The sequence below is a fragment of the Pogona vitticeps genome, chromosome 3, assembly GCF_051106095.1.
Source record: "Pogona vitticeps strain Pit_001003342236 chromosome 3, PviZW2.1, whole genome shotgun sequence".
NCBI lineage: Eukaryota > Metazoa > Chordata > Lepidosauria > Squamata > Agamidae > Pogona > Pogona vitticeps.
Genome location: NC_135785.1, coordinates 73,475,521 through 73,500,949, shown reverse-complemented (window position 1 = coordinate 73,500,949; position 25,429 = coordinate 73,475,521). Strand labels below are relative to the sequence as shown.

At 40.5% G+C, this 25,429-nt stretch overlaps 1 protein-coding gene across 2 annotated transcripts in view; it reads left to right on the top strand.

Annotated features, from left to right (window-relative positions):
- Nucleotides 1-25,042, top strand: part of C3H10orf90 (chromosome 3 C10orf90 homolog) — a 164,412-nt gene extending 139,370 nt beyond the window's left edge. For both annotated transcript variants that reach the window (XM_078391201.1, XM_020791541.3), the window contains exons 7-9: nt 19,774-19,837; nt 21,477-21,576; nt 24,152-25,042. In XM_078391201.1, the coding sequence (XP_078247327.1) occupies nt 19,774-19,837; nt 21,477-21,576; nt 24,152-24,190 (203 nt within the window). In that variant the 3' untranslated portion in view covers nt 24,191-25,042. The remainder of the gene's footprint in view (nt 1-19,773; nt 19,838-21,476; nt 21,577-24,151) is intronic.
- Nucleotides 25,043-25,429: the final 387 nt, after the last annotated feature.

The window sequence follows — 25,429 nt, the reverse complement described above, 5'->3', positions numbered from 1 at the left end:
TAATATTATTTTTCTCCCCACAGCCAATCTTGCATTCATTATCATAGCCATTTGCTTTCCTTCTGTGATTGTGGAACTGGAAGATGAGCCTGTATGTGTGTACTGATTGCACATTACTATTACCACTGTTGCTGCTGCCATTACATGGAAAAACATAGATGTTGAACTTGCTGGCCATGGTTCTGCCCTTCTTGACTTCTGAGAAGAGAATCTAATCCTTTCTTCCCAACAGATATATTTTATATTATTTGGATTTTGGTACTGCACTGCTTTTCTCAGTTCTGCTTTAGACAACTCTAAAAAGAAAGAGATACCACCTGAATCTCAGGAAGAACTTCTTGACAGTCAGAGCTGGTTGGCAGTGGAATATGCTGCCTCGGAGTCTCCTTCTTCTTTGGAGGTTTTTAAGCAGAGGCTGGATGGCCATCTCTCGGGAGTGCTTTGATGGAGTTCCTGCATGGCAGGGGGTTGGACTCAATGGCCCCTATGGTCTCTTCCAACTCTGTGATTCTATTATTCTGTGAACTCCTTCTTGGCTGCTGTTGGAGTATCTCCTCTAATGAGGAAGCAGGTTTCAGTCTGCACCTTATTTCCACAACAGCGGCAGCTTTTTGTATCCAGATTGCTAGAGCTAATAGATTCCTCTCTGGAAGCAATGACAAATTAACTCTATACACCTCTCCTGCCACACACAAGTAGTTTTCTACTGAGAGCCAACCATGTGTGACAATTCAACTAGGACCTTAGAGATTTAAATTCTGGTTCCCTAATGAGCCAGAAAACAGATGGAGTAATCTTTACATGGTCACTCTCTTTTAACCAAACTTCCCTCACATGTCATTCTGAAAGCAAAGGTTGCTTAATCAGTTCTTTTTTTTTTAAAGGAAGGTTGTTATTAGTATATTGCCCTTCTAAAATGTATTTATCAATGCAAAACAATCCCACAGTTTTGTTGGAGATTAGATGGTTAGCCACATATCACCTTAAGCTGTGTGGAGGAAACTTGGGATACAGAGGTAATTCATAAATCAATAAAACAGATAGCTGTTATCTAATAGCATGTTCCTAAGATTATATATGATTATTAATCTTTAACAAGTGTCTCTTTAATTACATTTTTGTGAAATCTTGTGTACATGTACATGATGCACGCAGAGCTGTTGAGAGACATCTTGACATGTGCCCCAGCATTGCACATACAGAGGTTTCCTTCATCCCGTGATGAATAAGGAAGATTGTTTTCTCTGGATGTTCTGTGTCTGGATGTTCACAAACAAACCGAGGTCAAAATGAGTAGTCTCTGTCATAATGGTGTTGCTGTAGTACCAAAGCAGAGGCCTCAGGGGACCATTCTCCCTTGATTTAACATAAATTGGATAATATATCTATTGAGAATGTAGGAACATTAGATCACACGTAAAGCACAAAATCCATTTTGCAAATGTAATAATTTAATGGTCTTTCGTATGGGGAATAGTAATTGGCATCCATTCCAATTTCCATATAAATACCAACATCTGTGTAGTTGCTGTTTACCTTCTCTGTGTTTAAAAAAAAACAGTTACTTGCAGTTGTAATCCGTGCAGAGGATTTTACAAGGTGCCAAAAATAATTTTAGAAAAATTAGCCTGCGTAACAAGCAGAGGATTTTATCATCACAAGAACACCCTGGTGGCAAACAACCTGTAACTGTTTTACTGGTCTTGGAATTGTATATTTTCTGTGTTTGTCTGCTTTCAAGGAACCTAATTAGTCTAAGATACACTACTTTGCTGTTGACTAGACTGAACAAATTAGAGATCACACTGTGATGAACTGAATAGAAACAATGTTCAAATAACTTGATTAAATCTCAAAAACTATGATGTAATTACTTCAGTGCCAGGGTTACCAGCTGTTTATAGTACTTTAAATCCTGATAATGAACAGCCTTGTGATCTTAGTGTACATAAACACTCATCTTCTTTTTTAATTTGCAAGAGCATATGTCTGTGCTACTTTATGTGTTAATATACCTCTATTCCTTTCCTTTGAGGAAATTGCTTCCTTACTGAAAACTACAATACAGGGACTCATAAAGCTGTCATCCAGCCTTGGATTTGAGTTATCTGTAACCTATTCCTGACTCATTATGGATTTACTGTGCAATGAACATCTGAAATCCATAATTTCATGAGTCTGTAGAAGCAAGAGAATTGACAACTCTGCCTTGCTGTGTTCAGGCAGTTGGTGCTATGAACCTTCAGAGGAGATTCTAGACAGTATCCTATTGCAGATGGATGAAACTGAAGACATTGCATTAAATATCCCCTCCATCGGCTCCCTGTCATTAGAAATGGAAATTCTTGCTTGGCAATTCTTTTTTCTCTGAACATACTTGTGGACAACTCATGAAATCTGGGCCTAAATCTCCATTTGGCCCTAGAAACCCACCTGGTGTGTATGGCAGTGTTAAAGCCATCCCTTAAATATATTGTATCTTTTGAAAACCCTGTTAGGGTTGCCGTAAGTTGGATGTGACTTAGCGGCTAATGACAATATCTACATCTTGAGTATCTTGCCATCTTTTGACATGTTCCTTTTTCTGCTTTTTTAAATAGTTGTGCTGTGGGTCCCTTGCAGCACAGTACTGTACAAGTTTACTCATCAGATCCTACTGTGTTCAGTAGCATGTATTCCAAGATTATGTTTAGAATAACAGCTTTATCTTTCTGTTCCTCTCTGGTAACCCCATTGTGCTGTACAAAGTCCTTCCTTTTCTCTTAGATGACATATTACCTAAAGTTAAAGTCTTGTTTTAGAAACATTCTACGTTAGTTTGCTGTGTTCAACATGTAATGACTTGTCTCCATCTTTCCTGTCTTATTGGCTTCATCTGAAGACCTTTTTCATGCTTTGCTGGCTACATCATATTTGTCCCACTTCTTCCACACACCATAAATCTTCAGTATTGATAGTGGTATTTATAGTGGTCTCTAGATTGAGTTGTAGCCAGCGATTAATAGGGAACTGCATGCCAAGAATAGTGCTGTGGGATGGAATTGAGGCATCAAACGAGAACAAAGACCTGGTTAGACACGAACTGAAATTCAGCAGAGCTAACAGTATTATGGTTGTCCAGCCGAAGTCACAGCCAAAGCAGAAGTCTTCAATAGCTCATTCTGCTTAAATGGTTGGGTGGTGTGAAGTCTTGGGACCAGAGACAATCTACGGCCTGAAAAGATTTACTGCTTGAAAGTGTTGCCCCCAGTCACAGCCAGGCACAAATATCAGAGTTGCGCGTTCTAGTACGAGTTTTTTGAAATTTGATAACCATAGGAATCTGTGGTAGTGGAGTGTATCAGGCTCCACATATGACCATAAGTTAGGAGTAATCACACAGGATGCTCATGTCAGGTACAGGGAAAAACCTAACAGACCTAAAAATTTGTTCATGATAAAATGAAATAAAAACTCGCCCTGAGTACAGAAGTCTCTAGAGGTGGCTTTTGTTTGTGCAAATTCACTGGTGGCCAGAGAGAGGCAGAGAACAGACTTTTATTGAAAGAAGGAAATTGATGGAATGATTAAAGCCAGTGCTGGAAAGTTATACAGGCATGAAGTCAAGTTTAGTGTAATCAGTTTTTAAAAATGATTAATTTGGAAGATAGGGGATGAGGCAACAATGTGAAATTGAATGGCTTTCCAGAAGGTCGTGCTGTAGATGGAATAAATCTTAGTAATGTGGTACAGTGGAGTCTCGACCTACGAATGGCCCCACTTACGGACTTTTCGACCTACGTACAGCTCCAACCGCAAAATTTTGGATTGACTTGCAGCCGGAGCTTCGACGTACGGATGAAAATGGCAGGGGAAAAGGGTAGGAAGTTCAAACCGTTGGTGGCGAAGAGGCTGCTTCTTTAGCTCTTTTGCCCCAACGGTTTGGAAAAGGGAGGGAGCTGGGAGGTGGGGGAGAAAGGCAGGAGCCAATCTGGCCTTTCTCCCCCACTGGGCAGCTTCTCCGTTGCTGAAAGCACAATCGGGGCAGCCGTTTGGGAGAAGCCGGGCGGCAGGGAAGAAAGGCAGGAGCCAATCTGGTCTTTCTCCCCCACCGCGAGGCTTCTGTGCTGCTAAAACCACCATTGGGTGCAGCGTTTTGGGAGAAGCCTCGTGGTGGGGGAGAAAGACCGGATCAGCTCCTGCCTTTCTTCCCCACCACCTGGCTTCTCCCAAAGGGCTGGCCTGATGGTGGTTTCAGCAGCGAAGAACCTGCCTGGTGGGGGAGAAAGGGCTGAAACTGATTAATGGGTTTTCAATGCATTCCTATGGGGAATGCATTTTTAACCTATGGACTTTTCGACCTACGGACACCGTTCCAATTTATTTTTATTTTATTTTTATTTATTTGATTTATACCCCACCCATCTGGCCCATAAGACCACTCTAAGCGGCTTCCAATACGGATTAAGTCCGTAGGTCGAGATTCCACTGTATTAGAATGGATCAAGACAATGGCACCAAATTTGGGTTGGGTTCAGTTCGAAAAGATTTTGGACATATTGAACAGAGTGGGACTTAAACTGGTGGGTGTGTGTATAGGGGAAATGACTCCCAGATATATTGCTAGTTTTGCAAATTTCTATAAAAAGAAATTGATTATAAAGGCAGCTGGAGAAAAGTCTGGGCAGTTGCTGCATACAGATGCACCAATCCAGGTGTACTAGAAACTTTGTATCAAATGGTATCATGGTGATGTAATATGAAACTGGTCTCCATTGTCCTTGAAAAGAATAAAATAGGATATAACTGGAGTGCTTAACAATAGAACACCCATTAAAGCTTATGGATAGAGTAAATAATTTGGAAAGATAATAGATAAATTGGCATAAATCAATTATGTTTGATTCTAATAAAGATGAAAAATAAATAATTAGAAAAGAATTTGATATTGATATTCAAAAGCCTATTAAGTATTACGGTATAATTATTCTAATGAAGGATTGAAAGAGGAGACTTAATTTTAAAAAATTAATTTAATAAAAATAAATTTGAATTTCATGGTTTAGTAGAATAGTGATATGTGAAATGAAGATTTTACTCACAACATTTTTTGTTTATGAGGTTACTAATAAAGATAACTGAAGGAGAGTTAAAAGTTAACAAATATGATTAATAAATTTTGTAAAGAAGATAAAAAGTCAAGGATTAAGTAGAAGAGATACCAAAAGGTAGGGGGAACTACTAATTTAAGATTATATTATATAGCTAATCAAATAAGACACATGCTTGATATTATATTAGAGTCCATTAAATTAATTGAGTATGGAAATAAGAATATGTTGAGTATGAAAATAGAGGAATTATATCTAGCCCGAAGCTTTCTTTTTATACAGTATAAGAAGAACATAGTAAAAATTTTGAAAATCTCTTCTTTTAAAAATGCTTTTAATTTGGAGTAGGTATAGAAAAATATTTATTCCATCAATTTCTCCACCATATCTGGTGGTGGAGTTGAAGAAATTCCAAGATAATTTGAAAAGAAGGATTGAGAATTTATTAAGAAACAGACAAGCCATTAGGATTAAAGATTAAGCAGAAAAAATAGGTAAGAAAGAGCAAATAAGATATGTATTGGTGAAAATAAGGTAATGAAAAGGGTAATAAGTAAAATTTATAAAATATTATTGGAATCAGAAGTAGAAGAGGATATGCTTAAAATGTTATGGGACTACAATTTCGAAGAAGAAATAAGTACTGGGGTTTGGAAAAACAAAGGGAATATAGGAATATTGAAATCTATGCCTGTAACAACAAAGGAACATATTTCTAAGTTAGTTTGTATTTAACTCTGGTGAAATTAAATCAAATAGATATTAATTATTCCAAGTTGTGTTGGAGGAGTTGTCAGAAACTGGGCACTTATTTTCATACATGATGGGAATATGAGAATATATTGAAATTCTGGCAGTATAAGGAAATAAATGAAATAACTAAGATAAATTTAGAGATATGTCCTAAAATAGTGTTTTTATTAATATTTGATAGGGAGCAGTGTATTTGGACAACCAAGGAACTAATTTCTAATTTATTAACAGCAGCAAGATTAATTGTAGCTAGGAACTGGAAAACAATGTATGACTTTCAGCTAATTGAATGTTTGGGATTATAGCTATTAGTGATAAGGTCGATGTAATGTTAATGTTGAGAATTATTAGTAAGAATATATTTATATATATTCATTGATTATTTACAGGCATACCTCGGTTTATAAATGGCTCAGTTAATGTAATTGTCAATTTATGAAAGAAAATCCATTGAAAATAATGCCTCAGTTTACGATTTTTTTTTTTTTACAATACTAAGCAAGTTATCCCATGCATTGCGCCTGGTAGGTTTATAGCGCCCCATGCATGCGTTCCTGCATGCACGAAAGTCCAGGAGAAATGCATTAAATTTGTAAACTGAGGTAAATGAAAACCGAGGGAAGAGGCACGCACCTTCACAAGAGTCAGTGCAGTTTTGGAAATGGAAAGGGGCTCTATAGATGGAAAATGGTTGAAACTTCCAAATGGTCCGGGGGGGGAGCACATATTATGTGGGTTTTTTTGTTATGTTTTAACAAAGGTTTTTCTGTTTGTATGATTTTATTTTTAAAAAAATGGGCTTTGTTTCCCCTGCTGGCCAGTTTGGTGAGTGCCTTCTCTCCCAGCCCTCTACAGCAGTGGTCCCCAACCTTGGGCCTCCAGATGTTCTTGGACTTCAGCTCCCAGAAATCCTGGCCAGCAGAGGTGGTGGTGAAGGCTTCTGGGAGTTGTAGTCTAAGAACATCTGGTGGCCCAAGGTTGGGGACCACTGCTCTACAGCACAAGCAGCTTAGACTGTTTTTGGGAGGCAGTGGGAATAGCTGGTGACAAAGAGGGGTTGCTAGAGACCTAGAAGTATCACAAACAATGGTATTAGCAGGGCATAGCCTAATGACGTGGTGGCGCTGTGGGCTAAACCGCAGAAGCTTGTGCTGCAGGGTCAGAAGACTAGCAGTCGTAAGATTGAATCCACACGATGGAGTGAGCTCCCATCACTTTGTCCCAGTTCCTCACGAACCTAGCAATTCTAAAGCATGCAAATGCGAGTAGATAAATAGGTGCCACTTCAGTGGGAAGGTAAAACAGCGTTCCCTAGTCATGCTGGCCACGTGACAATGGAAACTGTCTTCGGACAAGCGCTAGCTCTACGGCTTGAAAACAGGATGAGCACCGCCCCCTAGAGTTGGACACGACTGGACTAAAATTGTCAAGGGGAACCTTTACCTAGCCTAATGACAGGGTTCACTAATTATTATTGAAAGACTTTCAATTTTATTTGCAAGTAGTCACCACCATACAAAAGGAGATTGTCACTAGCTGTGTGCAGCTTGCACTACGGAATTACCACAGTCCTCCCCATATATGTAATACAAGTTTACGGGCTTGTAAAGAGGACAAAACCGAGAAAAGTTTCAGCTGCCTTGCCTAGTTGATTTTCTGCATTTTCGTCTTGCAGGACCAAGTCCAGAACACAACATAAATTTAAAAAATAAAAACAATTCTGATATTAAAATAGCACTAAATGATTAAAATAAACATGACCACATTAAAACTGCACAGAATTCACACAATTAAAAACACTTTTCTAAAACAAAAATCAGTAGCAACAGCCATCTATTGTTTTAAAAAGCCTTTGTCTCCATAGCAGCTTTTCTTTCTGAAATTAAGGACAAAGTGTTAGTAAGTGTTCACTACTATGCATCACCAGTTTTATTTTGTGACAAGAATCCAGCCCCCTCTCAGTTTTTTTTTCTTTTACCAGCCTGCCTTTCCTGTGGTTTTAAGTGCCTTTCCCTCTAGTAAATGTGCTTTGCTCCTCATTCATCATCATTCTTAGTGCGAGCATTAGCATTTGTTAAAAAATACATTATGAAGATTAGCTATTTACTTTGGTCTGCTGCCCTAAGATCTTGGTGGAACTTCCTTGTCTCACTAGGCGATTGTCACAAGTAAATTACTGCTGTGCAGGATAGTTGATAAAAAATCAGATTCCCAGCAGGGTTAAAGATTTGAATAAAACATGGATTAAATTCTTCCTATTTGCATGTAGCCTTTTTATGCCTCTACCTGAGCATCTCTTAAAACTGACAACTTTGAAACTATCTTCCTCCATTCCCCTCAGATTATTTCTTATTTTATGTTCAAAGAGGCCTACTTGTGACCATCTTACAAATGTCATCTCCCAGGGATGGCTTTTACATCCTTTGGAATGCATTGCCTGCTTTTTGTGTCACACTGATTTTCTCACAGTGGGAGAGTTATTACAGCTCTTTCTTTAATGGTCACTCAGCTGTTAGAATCCTCAGTTTCTTTTCCTCAGTAGCAGGGATAGAACTTCATCTAAATTTGCTTGGCTGTTAACCAACGCATGGTTTTTGGGGAGAGGCATTTCCCCCCTTGTTTTGATGTGAAGCAGCTCTCTGCTTTGTCCATGGGTCACCCCCTTATCAGGTGAGATAGTCTAGGACATACATGTAGAATATTGCAGTCTAATATGCATTTTTTTCTGTTGGAAATGCTGTGTAGTCATCCCTGGTTTAGCCATATTGTGCATGTATGTTCTTAGTCAGTGGTCCCCAACCTTGGGCCTCCAGATGTTCTTGGACTACATCTCCCAGAAGCCTTCACCACCATCTCTGTTGGCCAGGATTTCTGGGAGTTGAAGTCCAGGAACATCTGGAGGCCCAAGGTTGGGGACCACTGTTCTTAGTGATGGTCTCTGAATAACTGTGTTTTTTTAGAGGTTTCCCTCAGTTTCCCTATATATGCTTCTATCTCCACCTTCCCTTTTCCACGTTTAAGCTTCACCAGCTAACCCAATGCAGAAGCAGAATCCTTGTTCCTTAATGTCCCAAAAATCCTGAAGTCAGTTGTCTCTTTTGATAAAAGAGTCCATCCACTCTAGAATCCCAGTACTGATTTGTGGTGTGATCCCCTAATATAATTTTTAAAAAGATCAAGTACAACAAGAGGAAGTCAGATACTTCATATTACTGTATCTAATGAATTATTGTAAGGATCAAATAATCCTGTGTATATTTGTTTCTTGCTGTAGTCAATGAAATTGCATTAATATCAGCTGATTACAGTACAGCTATAATGAAAGCATTGTGCAGATACAGAACAGCTGCATAGTATTTGGTATGAATATTAAAACTCAGCTGAGGAATGTCATATAACATTGACACGTAACCCTTTTACATATAGCAGGCGAGAAGAAGCGAAGCAGCAGCACACCTATATTTGAGAGATTTCCATTTAAACAAATTGTGTGTTCAGGTATCTGCAGTCTAAGGCAGACTATAACAATTCCCACTGAATTAATTTTCTTCTGAAGATTCCTTCATAAGCTATTTAACAGTAAGCACATAATGCTCTAGAGAAATTAAATATAAAGTCAGGATTTTGCAGGTTAGTTACCTATAGGTCAGTTTAGATGTAACAGTTCCATAAACCCATAAATCCATAGTTAGTAAAGCAGAGAACAAACTTTACACCTCTGTAGGTAAAGGTAAAGGTAAAGGTTCCCCTTGACAATTTTTGTCCAGTCGTGTCCGACTCTAGGGGGCGGCGCTCATCCCGCTCTTCAAGCCATAGAGCCAGCGTTTTGTCCGAAGACAATCTTTCCGTGGTCACATGGCCAGTGTGATTTTTAGACACGGAACGCTGTTTACCTTCCCACCGAGGTGGTCCCTATTTATCTACTCGCATTTGCACGCTTTCGAACCGCTAGGTTGGCGGGACCTGGGACAAGCGACAGGTGCTCACTCCGTCGCGTGGATTCGATCTTACGATTGCTGGTCTTCTGACCCTGCAGCACAGGCTTCTGCGGTTTAGCCCACAGTGCCACCACGTCCCCACTTACGCCTCTGTACCCACTCTCATCTTTTAGTCAGCTCCAGCACTTGGATACAAGCTGACTAAACCACAGTTTTCTGTTATGTTTGTAATGGGAACTTGTTGCTTAATTTTACTAATCTCTGTGATATGAAATGAGGATAAAACTGTTTCCAGATCCTGTTTATTATATTAAAAAATTGGTACAGTCTATGCAAACCTTCACCAGCTGTTACTGGAACTCATTGTTGTTAGAAGTTTTTTGAAGAGCTAGCCAGATTTGGTTATTTCCAGTTGTCAACCTTACTTACAAAGATGTATCATGCTAGTTATACAAAAGCATGCCTTGATGAATTATGCAGAACAAAACAAATGCTGGTTGATTCATAACCATTGTTCTCAAAAGCTTTGGGTTGCTTCTAAGGAGCAGCGGATGTAGACAAGTAATTTGAGTGAGTAACTTGCAGGATACTTGAGCATTAAAAATGCTGGTTTACTACTAGTTTTGTCAGTGTATTTCAGAGGATACACTTGGATGAGCGATGTAAGATGATTTCTGGCTTTTTTGGTTTGTAGTCTTTTGTTTTTTAATTAACAAAGGGTTGCTTTCTCACAATCAAATATATGTGATATCTTTAAAAGTTGGGTACAAAACCCACAGAGTCATCTGTATTCAGAGCAGTGGTTGCTGTCAAAGAAGCTCTGTGGTGAATATGCATGTGTACACACACACACACACACACACACACACACACACACACACACACACACACACACACACACACACACACACACACACACACACACACACACACACACACACACACACACACACACACACACACACACACACATACATATGAAGGCAGCAAGAACTGTGTGACACGTTCCAGCCCAATCATATGTGCCTAAAGGCAGGTCCCATCCATTATTTAAGTGGGACATAGTATTCAGTAGGACTTGCAACCAGCTAGATACAAGTTGCTGTTTATTTTAAGACAGAAATGGTAGCAATTCTTCTCAAGCAGAAATACATTCAGGTTAGAATCCTGTAGTACAATTAGATAATTAAATTCCCCACTGTGTCTCCTTGACGGGCTGGACTCGATGATCCATAGGGTCCCTTCCAACTCTGCAGTTGTTGTTGTCGTCGTCATCCTAGATTTAGGATAAATTCAGATAAAGCGTTTTGTCACTTGAGCAGTTAAAAAATTCTTTGTAGTTATTTGGACTTTTCTCATTAGTGGCTTTTCTGAAGTAAGAGGAGTGGGAGTGAAAGAAGAAAGAGAAAAATAAGCATTTACAGGCAGAGGATGAAGTTTTGTGCAGTTCCCATTACACTCAGTGATTGACATGGACCATTATTGGGATGAAAGCTTTTTCTGAAACTGCTTTTAAGGGTCTTGGGGATAGGGCATGCACTAGAGAATCATGTTTTTATTGACATTTTTCTGTTTTTTATTGACATTTTTCTTTTCCTGCTTTATAATTGCTTCAACCTTCTTTATATTTAGTTTAGCCCGCTCCCCTGTTTCATAACCCTAATTTGCTATTTGGGTAGCTTAATGAGTTAGGTATCTGGATGTAGTGCCAGAGTTTAAGAAGTTCAGTTCCCCATTATGCCTGCTGGAAGACGAGCTAGCCTGTGTAGCCTTGGGCAAGCTGCACAATTCCAGAGTACCTGCACAAGAAAGTAATGGTAAACTACTTCTGAGTATTCTGTACATAGAAAAACCTGAAAAAGGTTGCTGTAAGTCAGCATTGACTTGATGGCATTCAATTATTATTAAACCTGATTTTTAAAAAAAGCAGATATAAGTACATTGGCAGAAAACAAATTCTAAATTCTAAAAATAAAAACTAGTTAGTCTTATAGGTGCTACACGACTTCTTTTTTTTCAAAACACTACTTTTGATGAAGAAAAGGATAATACTGTATAGTGGTGCCTCGCATAGCGACGTTAATCTGTTCCGGATTAATCGTCGCTATGCGAAAACATCGCTAAACGGAACGGAAAAAGCCATAGGAACACATTAAACATTGTTTAATGTGTTCCTATGGAGGATAAACTCACCGTTCAGCGATGTTCCTCCATAGGGGCAGCCATTTTCGGTGCCTCCAAAGCGAGGCACCACAGCGGGTCGGCCATTTTGGAACCGCCGACCAGCTGACCGAAAATGGGGCCTTTGGCATTTTCCCCCAGCTGAGTGGCGGGAGCTTCAAAGCCCCGCCGCTCAGCTGGGGGAAAATGTCGGCAGTCGGCGGTGGCTTTGGATGGACCCCAAAGCCACCGCCGACCGCCGACATTTGCCTTCCGAGCTCTCAAAGGGCTTCCCCCCCACACACACATTGGAGAAAGCCCTTTGAGAGCTCGGAAGGCTCTCAGTGGCGGCGGGGACAGGGTAGGGGGTGTCCGAATGGCTTCCAGGCGAAGATTCCGGCAGACTACTCAGCATTATAAAAACTTTATGACGTTCTTCAAATGTCATATTCCTTTGCTGCAGCACATCAAACAGATTCTTCATTTTCTGTAAGTGATGGGACATTGTTTCTCCAGGTTCTAACCTTGCTCTATAGAGCTTTCTGGTTAGGGAAACCACTGTTCCTGCTGTGTCCCTCACATATATATTTTTCAAAGTGTCCCAGCATTCTTTAGCTGAAGTCAGTCCTCTCACGTGTGTCAACTAACTATCTTCCAGACACAAAATAATTGTAGAAAGAGCTTTTTCATTTTGCTCTTTCATTTTGCGAAGCACTGGAAGCCATTCGGAACCCCCCTGCCCCCGCCGCCGCCGCTTGGAGCCGCCCCGCGCCCAGCCAGCGCGTCCAAGAGGCGGTGGAGAAGCCTTCCCCCGAGTCCTCTTGGACACGCTGGCTGCGAAAATGCTGGCCAGCGCAACCGAGCGGTGGCGGCGGAGCCTTCCCCCTCCTCTCGCCTCTGCCCGACCCACCCCTCACCCTCATCTCCGCCGCTGCCGCTGGGTTTTGGAAGCCGCTTCCAAAGCCCAGCGGCGGTGGCGGAGAAGGGAGTGAAGGGTTGGGAGGAGGGCGGCCGGGATCAGCCCCCCGGCCGGCTTTCCCTTTCATGGTTGGACTCCAGCCATGGATGGGGTAACCGGCTGGGGGGCGGATCCAAGCCCCTACCGCTGCCGCCGCCGCTTGGATCCGGCCCCCGGCCGGTTCCCCTTGCATGGTCTGATCCGACCATGCAAGGGGAACCGGCCGGGGGCCGGATCCAAGTGGCGGCGGCGGAAGGAGCTTGGATTTGCCCCCCCCGGCCGGCTTTCCCTTCCATGGTCAGACTCTCAGGAGTCCAGCCATGGATGGGGTAACCGGCCGGGGGCGGTTCCAAGCAGCGGCGGTGGCAGTAGGGGCTTGGATCCGCCTCCCGGCCGGTTACCCCATTCATGGCCGGACTCCTGAGAGTCCGACCATGGAAGGGGAACCGCCCGGGGGGCGGATCCTAGCCCCGGATGCCTAATAGGCATCCGGACCCCTGCCGCCGCCACCGCCGCTTGGATCCGTGTCGCAGCCGGCTACCCCATCCATGGTCGGACTCCTGAGAGTCCGACCATGGCGGGGGTAGCCGGCCGCGGGGCGGATACAAGCGGAGGCGGCGGCAGGGGTCCGGATGCCTTTCAGGCATCCGAAGGGGAATCCCGGCGGTGGCCTCGGAAGGACTCTTCGGAAGCGTCCTTCCGAGGCTACCACCGGCATTTTCCTCCAGCTGAGCAGCGGGGCTCCCGCTCAGCTAGGGGAAAATGCCCCCTCTGAAGGGGAATCCCGGCGGTGGCCTTGGAATGACCCTTCGGAAGGGTCCTTCCGAGGCTACCACCGGCATTTCCCCCCAGCTGAGCAGCGGGAGCGGTCCTTTGGAGGCTCCCGCCACTCAGCTGGGGGAAAATGGGGCCTATGGGGAAAACATCGCTTTGCGATGTTTTCCCCATAGGCAACATCGCAAAGCGATGGCAAAAGAGATTGCTTTTTGCCATCGCTATGCGGATTCATCGTTAACCGGGGCACTCGTTAAACGAGGCACCACTGTATATATTTAAAGTAGAAATGTAAGTCTGACTACAACATGTTTTAAAATAAAGTGAGGGGGAGGAAGCTGCTTGGTGTGCTTATATTGGCCCAGGTGCTGCTTTTAGGCTGCTCTGAGGCTCCCCCCACCACTTGGTATTCTTTGGGTGGACTTTTGGAAGCTCTGTGGTTCAATCCTAGGTGCATCATGGGCAGGAAAACAGACTAGACACAAAACTTGGCAATGAGTTGATTTCAGGTGAACTTTATTGATTTTAGTAGAATCTATGTCTGCCTGAGATCAGAACTGAGTTCACCAGTTTTTTTTTTGGGGGGGGTGGCATTTCCTAATCTGTATGTCTAGTGCTACATATATGTGCCTGAAATTGTTTATGTACTTGAAGAGAAATCCTACTATGCTTAGGAGGACACAAACACCAATCTGAATGTGTACATCAGTTGTAGTCATAAAGCACAATATTTTACATAGTTACTTACAAGTCAGTCCCACCGAGTTCAATTGGCTTACTGGCAGACTGACTGTGCCTAGGATCAGGTGCATGAACCAAAGCCCCATTAAACTAAATGGGGCATCTGAATAAGTACAGTGGGGTCTTGACTTGAGAACTTAATCCGTATTGGAAGGCGGTTCTCAAGTCAAAAAGTTCTCCGGTCAAATCTGCATTTCCCATAGGAATGCACTGAGAACCATTTGATCCGTATCTGCTCTTTTCCATCCATAGAAACTAATGGGAAGCTGGTATTCCGCCTTCGACCACTAGAGGGAGATATTTTGTTTCTTTTTTTCTTAGGTCAAGAAAGGTTCAGGGAAGGCAGGGAAAATACAGTCCAGGCAGTACAGTACCAGGCAGTCTGAAGACTGTCTCCCAATCCACTCTCTAAACGCTGGGAGGAGTGAGGAAGCAGACAGGCACCCTTTTCACTGGCCAACAGTTAACTGAAAGTTCAAATTTTGCACTTTCCCTGCCTCCCACGTGGTTTTTTTTTCAGTTCTTAACTCAAATCTAAGTATGTAAGTCAAGTCAATATTTTCCTATGAGAGTGGTTCTTAAGTCAAAATGTTCTTAACTCGAGCCGTTCTTAAGTCAAGACCCCACTGTACAGTGGTGCCTCGACTTACGAACTTAATTGGTTCCAGAACTCTGGTCATAACTCGAAATGGCCGTAAATTGAAGCACCATTTCTCATAGGAATGCATTGAAATGCAATTAATCCGTTCTGGCCGAAGAAAAAAATCACCAAAAAACAAAAACCTAAAATCCCCTGCAAGACCCATTGGAAATGCAATTAATCCATTCCGGCCAAAGGGGAATAAAAAAGAAAAGCAAAGAAACCGTGCAAGACCCTTCGGAAATGCAAAAAAGCAAAGCAAAAAGCAAACAAACCACGCAAGACCCATCGGAAATGCAAAAAGAAAAAGAGCAGAAAGCAAACAAATGTGCAAGACGCTTTGGAAATGCAAAAAAAAGCAAAGCAAAAAGCAAACAAACCGTGCAACGCCCTTTGGAAATGCAAAAAAAGCACAAAGCCTGCAAGACCCATCGGAAATGGAGGGGAAACCCCGAAAAAAACAAACAAACCCTGCAAGACCCATCACAGCATTGATACATAATCCCACCAACCACCCCAAAACCACACTGCAAAACCCACCGAGAACAGTTCTTAAAAAGTAGAAAGCAGCGCCTTACCTTACCAGGCAGTCTGAGGCCTCCTCTGATCGCACACACTCTAACCACTGGGGAGAAAGAGCTACAAAGAAGAAGCCTCTTCGCCACCAACAGTTAGATATTTAAATTCCCCGCCTTTTTTCCCTGCCTTTTTCTGGTTGTAACTCAAAGCTCTGGTTGCAAGTAGAAGCAAAATTTTGTGGCCGGAGCTGGTTGTAACTTGAAATGGTCGCATGTCAGGACATTCGCAAGTCGAGGCATCACTGTATAGACAAACATAGACTGAAGGGCTCCAACCATACTTATTTAGAGAGAAGGCTCATTGAAATCAGTGCACCTAACTTCTGAGGAAACAAAGCATGGTTAGGTCAGGGTGTTAAGGACCTACATTATGTACTGGTCTTCCATGGTCTTTAAAAAGTGACAGTATTCGTTCCTACAGATTTGTAAAAGGCTTTCATTTGTTATTAATTATTTTTAAATAATTTTTAAAATTAATAATTTTAAAAGGTCTCGTTGCCCCACCCTGGCTTTCTCCTAAATAGTCCCTGAAGTTAATTTTTGGAGATGGTTCTTTGGATGCATGAATGCTCCAAAGTAAAGTTCTTGCGGTGCTCATAGCCAGAGAATGTCCTCAAGTACATCATTTTATTCTGATTTTTTCAGTGATGTAGAACATTGTTTTGAATCAAGAGCCATGTTGATTCATGGAGTCCTGCCCAGGGGAGAGGGAGTCCTGTTATTTGGCCCGAGGTTCAGCATGTCTGTTGGGTCCATCTCTGATAACATCATGTTTTGTGATAAAGCCAAACTTTCCCATGCTGTTCCCTCCACCCTAATATAATCCACAAACATGTATTAGTGCAGTCATTTTTTCTGCATCCTTTAAACATGCTCATGTTTCTCTAATAAAAATATACAGTCTCATTGCTGTCTGGTAGTATCACCCAAATTCCTGAAGTGGGTGGGATAGGGATGGTGATCCATCTCTGTCTTGGTTAGAATCAATGCAAAATAGGGAGTAAAAGCTATGGTTACAAAAGCTGGAGAGTTGGCTGGAACATTGTGAAGAGTGCTGTACTCCCTATGGTGCTGTCCATTTAAAGTGAAATGCATGAAGTAAAACCCTAAAACACACAAAGCTATGGAAAACAACAGAAGATAAGGGCATTGATGTCTTTCCACCTGACCTAGTTTAGTTTATATTCCTTACTTATTCTCATATTTAATTATACCCTCGCTTTCTACCAGTGTAGGATAGGAATATAAATATAAAATGGACTTGCAAATTAAACTGAAATGCAACAATGTATTCACGAAGGCAAATTAAACTGAAATGCAACAGCTGGAATCCTCTTGAGAACCTGTGTATACAAGGACAGAGGTCTCCTTTACATGACTGGCCACACACCTGTTTTGCAAACAATACATAACCAGACACACAGAGGACACTGCAGTCACCAAAATAGAGCTGTGGGTGGTATTATCCAAGGCGATAATGCTGTGATATATTTGGTGGGTTGTGGTATTGAAAAGGGATGACAGAGAAACACCTCACTCCTTATTTTAATCTACCGTGCCATTTTAACTTTTTAAAAATATATTTCCCTTTTGTTGCAACAGTAGATGAACAAGATACATTGCAGTATTATCATCGTCATCATTCTTTATTACGGTCACAGACCAGCAAGATTATTAAAAAGCATACAGAACATACAGAAAAATCTCCTATATGTAGTATATAATTTTTTTCCCCTCAGGGTGATTGCAACATTTCCTCTCTAGTTCTCATAGCAATCAACAAAAATTTAGACACCCTGTCAGTAATATGTGTACCATACTAGGTAGATGCATTGCTGTTTTGCTATGCCATACATATAAAGCTGAAATAGTTCTAACACTCGTGAAAACCCATTTAAGAGAATGTAGTCCATTATGGCTAAGCCTAACATTTAAAGCTTCAGACTACTATAGGAAAAACCTTTCTGTAGAGAAACAACATTTGCTTTTTAAACTATTCACATCATAAACTTTGGGCTTAAGTCCACTTCTAGATATTTCAGCTAGGTAATTCACAGCACTAAGTTTCTTCTTCACCACAAACAGATTTTCCCACATTATTTAAAGCTTAGGACCAACACTTACTCCCCACATTGAAATCATGGTGCCTTGCCTTTGCATCCTGGTAAGGGTTCTGTTTCTATTGCATACCTTCCAGGATCTCTCTAGCCACTTTTTGGATGATATTTTAGCTTCTACCATAGCTGATTCACAAATTGAGCCACGAGGATACGACTTTTAACAAGCTTTCTGTCTCTTTATTTAATAATAACAACAACAACAAGAAGGAAAATTGCCACGCCCTGCTAACGATGGCCATCTACTTTGAATGTCCTGGGGACAGAGGTAGGGACAATGAGTATCTGAGACATGTAGGTCCCAGACTGTGAAGGCATACAAAAACTGAACTGTCACTACGAATGAGCCTTTGAAGCACACTGCAGATGAAACAAGACAGAACAAACATGTTAACTCTTCAAAACATTCATAAGGAAGTAAGACGACATCTTTTACATTATGCAAAGCTTTGAAGTTGACTTCACAAACAACCTCGTGAGGAAATCCATGACAAATTAAGGCCTGAAGTTACAAAAAATGGGGATGGCCATTGCAAAATCCATTCTGTCATTCAAAGCATGAAGTCCATGCAAGGAATACAATTGGTAAAAAAGAACTCTGGCAGCAATTGCCACCTGCTTGATGAAAGCAGTATTTGTTGCAGATGCACTCCAAGGTTCTCCCTCTTGCTCCTATAGGGAGATCAAGGCCCAAATCAGTGATGGAGAAAGCCACTTTTCCCAGTCATGCAAGACTGTTTCCAATTCCACAGGATGACTCAGCAGCATTACCTGGCACAACTGGGTTCAGCTTTAACCTGTTTACTCCCATCCACTTTGCAGTTACCTGCAAGCATTTTCCAAGTCAGAAACAATAGTTCCAGGTGCTTAGATCACATAAATGCAGAACTGGAGGATGGAAACAGCTTGGCTGTCTAGGAACTGGCTGAACCTTACTCAACTCCTTTAACTTGCTAAGAGCAGGAAAAGGCAGTCCACACTGCCTCTGATTACTCCTGCCCCTATTAGTCAGGAGAGGAGCAACTCCAAGAAAGAGATGCAGAATCTCCACCATCTAGACAGGACTCCCCAACTCCATCATAACTAGTAAAAGTGCTGTTCCACAAGGATGAAGGGATTTCAAAGAATGAAGCTAAACTACCGTAGATTCCAGTCAGATGTTCAAAATGGTTTAGTTCTCAAACAGTGGTCTGTGAACCCCATTCAGGTGATATATGCTGCTAGGTTGAGGAAATATCAAAGGTCTGTACTTGATCCTGCCCCCCCCCCCCAATCATGGACATGATTTGGACCAAACACAATAATAAAGGCCTGGCCTAGGGTCTCCAGTTTTCCTAATATGGAAGTGATGCAATCTACTGTCTTTTCACTTTAAAATCACCATTGAAATTAAGCATTTTAAAGGCTTTGGCTCTGTGGCTTTCATAGAACCATGCTGGATTTGGTAATCTTGTCAATACTGAAGAAAACAATATTACAGTATGAATTACGCTTTGAGCTGTAGGAAAAAAACAACACCTGATCTGCTAAGCCAAGAGTTTGCAAGTACTGTAGTGCCCTAAAAGAAATAACATCACCTGTACTGAAGTCTTTTGGGAGTAAAAAAGGCATAAGTTATTTTTTAAGGTAATGTAGCAACTGATAATGCCATTATTTTCTCCAATGTAAATAGTAACATTTATTCATTCGTCTTAAAACATCGGGTCTTGGTGGGTCATTTGGCAGATTTTTGGGCATGTTTTACTCCAAATTGTATTTTTAAAGATATAGCAAAGTAATTAAACAATATTTCAAATAGTCTAACAAATATTTAGAAGGTTTAAAAATGGCTCAGTCCTTCAATGTATACTGAGAAAAAGACACACATATGCAAAAGTCAACAGGGAACAAATAAGGTCTCTCACTGTGTGATAGCTTTAATGTCTGTTTGAGCGAATTTGTATAGAAAAAGCAACTTTTAAAATGTCCCTTTTGAAGTCTATTAATATGTCTGTGTTATGTAACCTCTGTTTTCCAATGTATAGATAATCTCTTCAAGCCAAAAGAACGGTGCATTTCAGAAAAGGAAATGCATATGCGATCAAAAAGGTAGGAAAGATCTTAGATAGCATCTTAAATCCTTGCTGCATCTTGATCTTGATTCATTTTACTTCTCTCTTCAGTACCAAAGAATCCCGATGGATCAAATTTTGTTATGGGAATAGTAATTCCTGCAGAGTGATTTGATGTGATTCACATAGAAATACATGGTTTGAGAATCCCCATTCCAAACTTACATCACTGGGACTTTTCCCAGTAGAATTTCCATCTCTGGCTGAAGAAAGAGTTAGAACTGTTTCTTCAGAGAGTATATATATATGTTAATGATCATCAGCACCTAGTTTTGGTGGCATATCCATTTGGGGGCCAATTATTTAAGAAATCTCAAGCTCTTTATGGATCACTACCTTGGTGGGTTTGGGGATTCCTGAGACTCTGCAATGTATCTTGCTCTATTGCAATTTTTATTTTCCAGGCAGAGAGAGCAAATCCTATGTATTATCTGACACAAATCTTTCCTTGACTTTGTTGGTTGCAAATGTCTTTTCTATGATAATCAGGACATGCGTTCCACAAACAGGACTTAGTTTACTTCCTAACTGTCTTAACTTAGAGTAGTTGTATTTGGCTTTGTGTTGTTTTTTCCTGTACTTTGTTTTTATGTATGACTTTTGTTGACTGGTCAGTGACCACAATATTTTATTTTAAAAAACATAAAATGAGCATTGCAAACAGTACCTTCAACTTGGAATAATCATAGTCCCCACATTCATACATCTGGCAGAGTTTTTGAAATTGTTTTTAAAATGTAAATACCAATTATTTTATTTTATTGCTCTGGGCAAATTAAGTCTACACCTCAGATGAAAGTTTAAACCAAGCCCCTCTGTCTGCATGCTGATCCTAGTCTGGATTGGGCCCATGCATGCTTACTTTAGTTTCAAATCAATTGTCTTTGGTATTTAACATACTTTGCATTTTGACACTGAGCAGCATAACAACCACACGATAAGTAATTGAATTTGCTAGGATATGGCTTGAATGCCTTCACTTTCATTTGCAGTTCCTTTGTCCTTCGCAGCTCCTGCAGGCCTGTGGAGTTCACAGTTTATATCTCCTTGAATGCCTGGAGCACATTCCTGAAAACTAGCCACTTAGATGCCTTTGTATACCTCCCACAAATATGCAAAAGCAAAAAGCAAAGTGTGCTGCTTATATACCGCCCCATAGTGCTTCAGGCACTCTCTGGGCGGTTTACAAGTTAATTATGCAGGCTACACATTGCCCCCCCCCCAGCGAGCTGGGTACTCATTTTACCACTTAACCACTGCGCCACAAGGCAAGCAGTGGCTCTTTCCCCAGGATATTTGCATAAACTGGTGAGCTGCCCTGGATATTTTACCACTGTACCTAGTGGCCTGCTTTCACCTCTCTTTGTATTCTTCTGGATCTTTCTGAATAGTTGGATGCTTTTTACAGTCATTGCACATTCCACAACAGTACATCGCTGGTGAACAGCATGCAGTGTAATGAGTGTACAAAATCTTTTGTGGAGTTTGGTCATTTTGATTTTTTTCAATTAAAAAAAAACAATTGTCTGCCCCTGAAAGTAATCTTCTTTCCAAGGTCAGCCTCATCAGGCATTTACTGATAGCCTGAGCTAAAATTAATTTTTCATCTGTTCCAGGATTTATAACAATCTGCCTGAAGTGAAGAAGAAGCAAGAAGAGAAACAGAAAAGGATCATCTTACAGAGCAATAGGATGAGAGTTGAGGTGTTCAAAAAGGTATGATTTCCCACAGCCATGTTACATAGTAAAATGTAACATTGTGCAGAACATTTGTCCTGTGGGATTTCAGCCATTTTCATTCAGTGTGGTAGAAAAGAAATAGTCTTCGAACAAAATTTCAGAGGAGAAACTCAAGAGAAATTCTCATGTGTAAAGTTCATAGTTCTCATACTTTATTTATGAGGTTTGCTAAGAGGTTTATGTTTACTTCTCATCTTTCATTTGTACAGTCAATCATCTCTGGCAGCAAGAAATGCCTCCAACTTCCCATACTTCAGTTAAAGCCCAGGGAAAGATGTTATAAAGTTACTCCTTTCGTGGGGCTTTTTCAGATTAGGAAATGTGAGCAGCCAGGGGAGCTGAACGGTGATGGAGAGATGCGTAATAGAAAGGGGGAAAAAACAAATACGGTTGTGCTGGGTCACCTTGCAATGTTACAGTAAGTTGAAAAAGGTAACAGAAAGAAATCCTAAGGGCCCCTGACTGCAAGGCAGCAAAATTGAGACCTCTTTCATGGAGAAAGAGGGAAATTGGAGGACAAATTATGTCATACACTAGGTTCTTTTCCCTGGAGCGGGACACAACTCTGCTTTTTCTCATGCTGCTGCAGGGTTTACAGGGAAGAGCATGTGTTAGAATAAATGGCAACAGAGGCAAAATATACCTGCAGTGATCCTTTTAATGTGCAGTATTTTGGAGGCCTGGGGGGGGAATCGCGAATCTTGAAAAATAATGTATGCTGGGTCAAAAATTTTTAGAAGTCTTCTTTCTCTTGAGAGACATTATGAGATCTCCTGTTTCTTACTCCTGAGAAACAAAAAGTAACTTTTTAGAATGTAACTTTTTCATAATTTTTCCAGGTTTTGATACTTGCCTCACTACCAAAACTGCTCCCGCTATGTCCTAGAATAATACTGGGCAGAAGGCATTGTAGAGGAAGCAAAACTGTGGCCAGATTGTCAACAGAATTGCTGCTGTTGCCACTTGCAGTGACAATGCAAAAAAAACAGGAATCCTTTGGGGGCGGAGAAAAAAAACAATACAACAATTGCTAATGTTGAGCGCTCCTTTTGGGAAACCCATTGGAGAAAGTGGCATTGCAAAATTGTACCTCAGATTTCTCTTATCAGAATTGGGTGGAAACTTTTGAAAGGTTGTTAGTGCACAGCTGCAGTAAAAAGAGAAAGGTTGTGTTCTGATTTCTGTCATTCCCTTCATGTGTCTTTTCTACAACTTCAGGATTCATTTATAGGAGAGACAGCTTCCGTTTTTGTTTTCATGACAATAGGAGAAAAGTTAGAACAATCGGAATGTAGTGCTGCTTTACCTGTAGGTGTGTGTGTGTGTAAAACCTCACCGCATTGGGTTACTCGCAGATACCTTATTTGCTACAAAATGGTATGACCTGCCAGGAAGGAATATAGAAAAGCAGCATGAGATAGCTAGGGTGGTAAACAAGGTTCCTCTTTTCTACAAAGCAGAGCTATGTGATAAGAGAATGGGGTGGAAGAGAGACACATTTCCACTTCCATCTCTTACTGTGTTTTCAGTATCTCACCCACACATTTCAGAAATATAAATATTTCTAAAATTCTCAGTCATCCAGGTGAGGTTATCTGGAAGTTGAGTCATGGCAACTGGACTTCCCCGAAGTCATTTTCTTCATTTTAATAATTCTGTGAAGATTGTATGTGCATTCTGAGCCATCAAGTTGGAACTGACTGAAATGTGCCCAGGAAGCACAGGTCATTTCACTCAGGAAGTCAGGTCATTTCACTCAGTAATGTCTGCACTGTCTGGCAGCAGCTGTCCAGGGTTTCAAACAGATGCCTTTCATAGACCTGTCTGGAGATTCTGGAAGTTGAAACTGGCATCTTCTGCATACAAGCTGTGTGTTCTATGATTGACATATAAATGATTTCGTAATGTTATAGAATATATGTGGCTGCTGACAAAATAATGTTTATATTTTGGGGCCAAACTATCTGTTGCAGATGATCTGTTATTAGAGCTGAAATCACATTCGTGCTCCAAAGATCTAATTTAGGCAGACTTTGATGTCTAAGATTCACATTTGTAAATGAAACCCATGCTTAGCTTTTCAAGATCAAAGCAAACTCAGAGTAAGATCACACATGTATTTTCTCCTTTTAGAGTGTAATCCCTCTAAGCACTCATACCTTTTAAAGCTATGTTTCTCATATGTAAAAAAAATGAAAACAAAACTATGCTTATTTCCTAGTGGCTAGTTACAAAGCAGAGCAGATTCTAATGCAGATTGTCATGTTTGTGCTGGAATAAATTCTTTTCCTCTTAAGGGAGCTCTGTTTCAACTGACATGTTAACTGTGACTTCTGATTGAGCCTTCAGTAAAATGCAAAAAGCTCCTTCTATGACAATTACATACTTTCAGGAATAAAAGTCTTCTAACTTTCTAATATTTCTTACAAATATTATTTGTCATTTATGAATTACTTTTCATCTCCCCGTCTTTTTTCCATAACCAAAAGTAATTCAAAAGTTGTGATGTCATAATTTAAAGCTTGTTTTTGTTTGTTTGTTTTCCTTATAGCAATTGTTGGAACAGCTTCTTCAAAGAAAAACAGATTGACTAAGGACTTCTACTTGGACCATGGACACCTTTGAAAATTAAAAAGCCATGCTAAACCTAGCATGATCTTCATTACATGGAGCCTTCACTTGTTTTTATAAACAAAAAAGATACTTAAAAATGAAGTTAGATTTCATTTTATATTTCTGAAAAAAATACTGAATTATATTCATATAGTTAATGAGTCATGGAAATAAGCTTTAAAATGGTTTTATGCAATTTGGGGGCAACACAGTATTATTTTTTTTAAAACCTCAAAGCCTACTTTTTACTCATACATGCAGACCAATGAAAACTTAATCCATACCCCCCAAAAATCGTTCCTATATATTTTACTTGCAGATTGCCTTTAGATATAAACCTATTTGCAATGGAAGCAAACATGAATATCATTTTTGTTATGGTTAGAAATGAGCTAAAATAGCATTACCACCTAAATCTTTTGTGCAGCAGTTTTCAATTAACAGTTAGCATAGTATCAGGACCAATATTTTAGACCCCAGAAGGAGTGTATTTCTGTTTTTATAGTGAACCCAAATAATGGGGTTACCTGTTAAAAACCAGTCTTTAGAACGAAGCTAATAAATCTTGAAAAATATTCTTTGCTGAACAGTATAATTTTGCTGAGTTTTACTGGGAGTAATGTATTTATAGAAGTGACATATATTTATTTTTTAAATGTCACAAGTCTGTTCAGTGGTTTTGACCAAGAAAAATGCTTCTGTAACGATGATATAATTAAGAACAGCTATAATGCATGCTACAAAAATATTTTAAAATGTTATTTGTATATACAGAAATAAAAAAATCTAAGCATTGTACAAAGAATAAATAAAATTTAAGTAGAAAACATGAGCAGATTCTGGTGGTTTCATTGAAAAGTGTCACATTTTAAAACCATTGTAGTGAAGCATAATAGAATTCATGGCTTTTGATGGCACAATGGGATTTTCATAGATCCTGGTGAGAAAATACTGCCACAGGGTCCTCCGTGACTCACCTGTTGCTTCTGTGTGACACAGCATTGGTTCTTACATCTCAATTACTTATGTAATATGGTGGAGACTATTTATAAATGACAACTGTAAGCTTCCCTTATAGCAGCTCCACTATAGCTCCAAAGGCCCACCAAAACAATTTTGCACTTCATGCCCTCTTGAATCCCTGCAGAGATTTACAGTAATAGTTCATGGGGACTCGGGAAAAGGATTTTAAAGCATTCAGGAAGCATTCTGAAAA